The sequence below is a fragment of the Apis dorsata genome, unplaced genomic scaffold (genome assembly GCF_000469605.1).
Source record: "Apis dorsata unplaced genomic scaffold, Apis dorsata 1.3 scaffold_517, whole genome shotgun sequence".
NCBI lineage: Eukaryota > Metazoa > Arthropoda > Insecta > Hymenoptera > Apidae > Apis > Apis dorsata.
The window spans coordinates 498,297-500,352 of record NW_006263742.1 but is presented as its reverse complement, the minus strand read 5'-3'; the positions used below and the strand labels follow the sequence as shown (position 1 = coordinate 500,352).

Sequence of the window (2,056 nt, the reverse complement as noted above, 5' to 3'; positions counted from 1 at the left end):
GAGAGAGAGAGAGAGAGAGAGAGGAAACTACTTTTGCATACAAGGAGTTAGGAAGAGGATATGGAAATTTTGAAAAGACGCAAAAATAAAATAGAAAAATTCAAAGAGGATTAGAAAACTATCGGGAAGAAAAGAAATTAATAGAATATGAAAAATTGGGGAGGAGAGGATCGAAAAAAGGAGTTGAAGATATGAAAAACGAATACAAAAGTTTGCAAGGAAAAGAAATATATAAAGAGAGAAAAGAAAGAAAAAAAAATATATAAAGAAATCCAAAGAATAAAAAATTAAAAAATTAGAAAATTATCAAAAATTTTAAAAAGAATCGGTTATGCAAAGAATATTTTTTTTTAGAAAAAAAAAAATAGAAACGAAGCCAAATAATTAAAAATAAAACGTTACGTTAGATGGATTAACAGGAAACAAATTAATTTACCCGCATTCAGCTTTTTAATTTAAATTCTCCTGGTTAGAATAAACTGCTTTTTATCGTAATTTCGAGAAAAATATGCTCGATCGTATCGATCTATATACTTTCTTTGATACAAACACTTTAAGAGGCCGTATTTCTATTCGAAACAATTAATTACATTCATATTTTTCTAAAAATACATCAAATACATTTGGAATAAGGAATAAAATGAAAATCGGTGGGAAGTGAAACGAGGAGAGAACAACGTACACTTACATAGACAAGCAGATACATACAGTGAGAAAGACATGATACGAGGAGAAACAACGAAAAGGAAATCAAAGGAAAGAAAGAGAGAGAACGTGAAAGAGAAGAAAATACTCAAGCCGCTATCCGAATAGAGGTACACAATCGTTGGAAAGAATTAACAGAATAACAAAAATTTATCCTTCTTATCCTTACTTTTCTTTACTATCATACAAATATCTTTTCGAAACACAAATCTTTTAGAATCACTAATTATAAAATCTTTAATCCAACTTCTTCGAATTCGTTCCTATTAATCCTTTGCGCTCCAGGCTTTTCTCGCTCGGTCGAATCAACAATTCCATACGATTTCCTGCACGGTGAATTTCTTAGCTAACTTAAAATGATTTCACACATGAACAAATGTAAAACTTTTATATTTTAATATTTTATAGATCTTTACGTATATAGAAATAAAATTTGTTGAATATTAAAGTTTATATTGTTATTTTGTATGATATTTTAATAATAAAGTAATTAAGATGCATTTTGTGTTTATCAGGGCAAGTATCGCAATAAAATATCGTTTGATATCTTTCTTATTTCTTATTGAGAGCAAATCTTACGATCCCAATAATATGTTTTTACATATGTTTTTTCATCCTCTATTATTCTTATTTTTTATCTTCTTATATCATATCTTTATTTCCATAGCTATTTTCCTTCTCTCTATTATCAATTTCTTAATGAATAGAAATAATTTTCTTGTTCAATAACGAAAAATCAAATTCATTTTTGCTCCAACTAATCTTATTATTGTATTCCATGCTTAAAAAACTGGAAAACTTTGAAAATATTACTATTACCACTGACAAAAAATATAGTTCGATCCGCGATCCTACGCTTCATAAGATTATACGTAAAGAGGTTAGGAATCTATTCGTGAAGCGATATTTTAAAAAAATCAAACACAAATAAATATCGTCACCGTTCGAAAACGTGGCATCGAATCATCAAACCGAGTAGTGGCCGAGAATCACCATTCGAGCACAAAGGATTAATATCCTCCAACGATTATCGTACCCAATTCGACGCGAAACGAAATAAAGAAAGAGACGCGGGAATAAACGAGGAAATCGATCGGTGAACCGATCGAAAGGAACGAACGTGTGCGATCGTGCATCTCTACATCGGTCGGTTCTGATCGGTTCGCCTCTAACCCGTGGTTGAACGTTGTGAAGAGAGGGCGTCGTCGCGGACGACGACGACGGTGACGATAGCATAACGTGATTCGTGCTCGAGATGGAAGAAGACGTGGAAGAAGAAGAGGTAGGCGAGACGCGTTGGTGATGGTGATGATGGTGGTGGTGGTGGTGGTGTTGGTGTTGATAGTAGTGA

At 32.3% G+C, this 2,056-nt stretch overlaps 1 protein-coding gene across 41 annotated transcripts in view; it reads right to left on the bottom strand.

The window, feature by feature from the left end:
- The window catches only part of LOC102672218 (sorbin and SH3 domain-containing protein 1), a 115,194-nt gene that overhangs the window by 28,482 nt on the left and 84,656 nt on the right, over positions 1-2,056 (bottom strand). Inside the window, exon 1 of one of the 41 annotated variants that reach the window (XM_031512798.1) lies at positions 1,879-2,032. The exons of the other annotated variants lie outside the window; for them this stretch is intronic. Within the exon in view, the coding sequence (XP_031368658.1) occupies positions 1,879-1,941 (63 nt within the window). The 5' untranslated portion in view covers positions 1,942-2,032. Of the gene's footprint in view, positions 1-1,878; positions 2,033-2,056 lie in introns of those variants that run through there. 41 annotated transcript variants of the gene reach the window in all.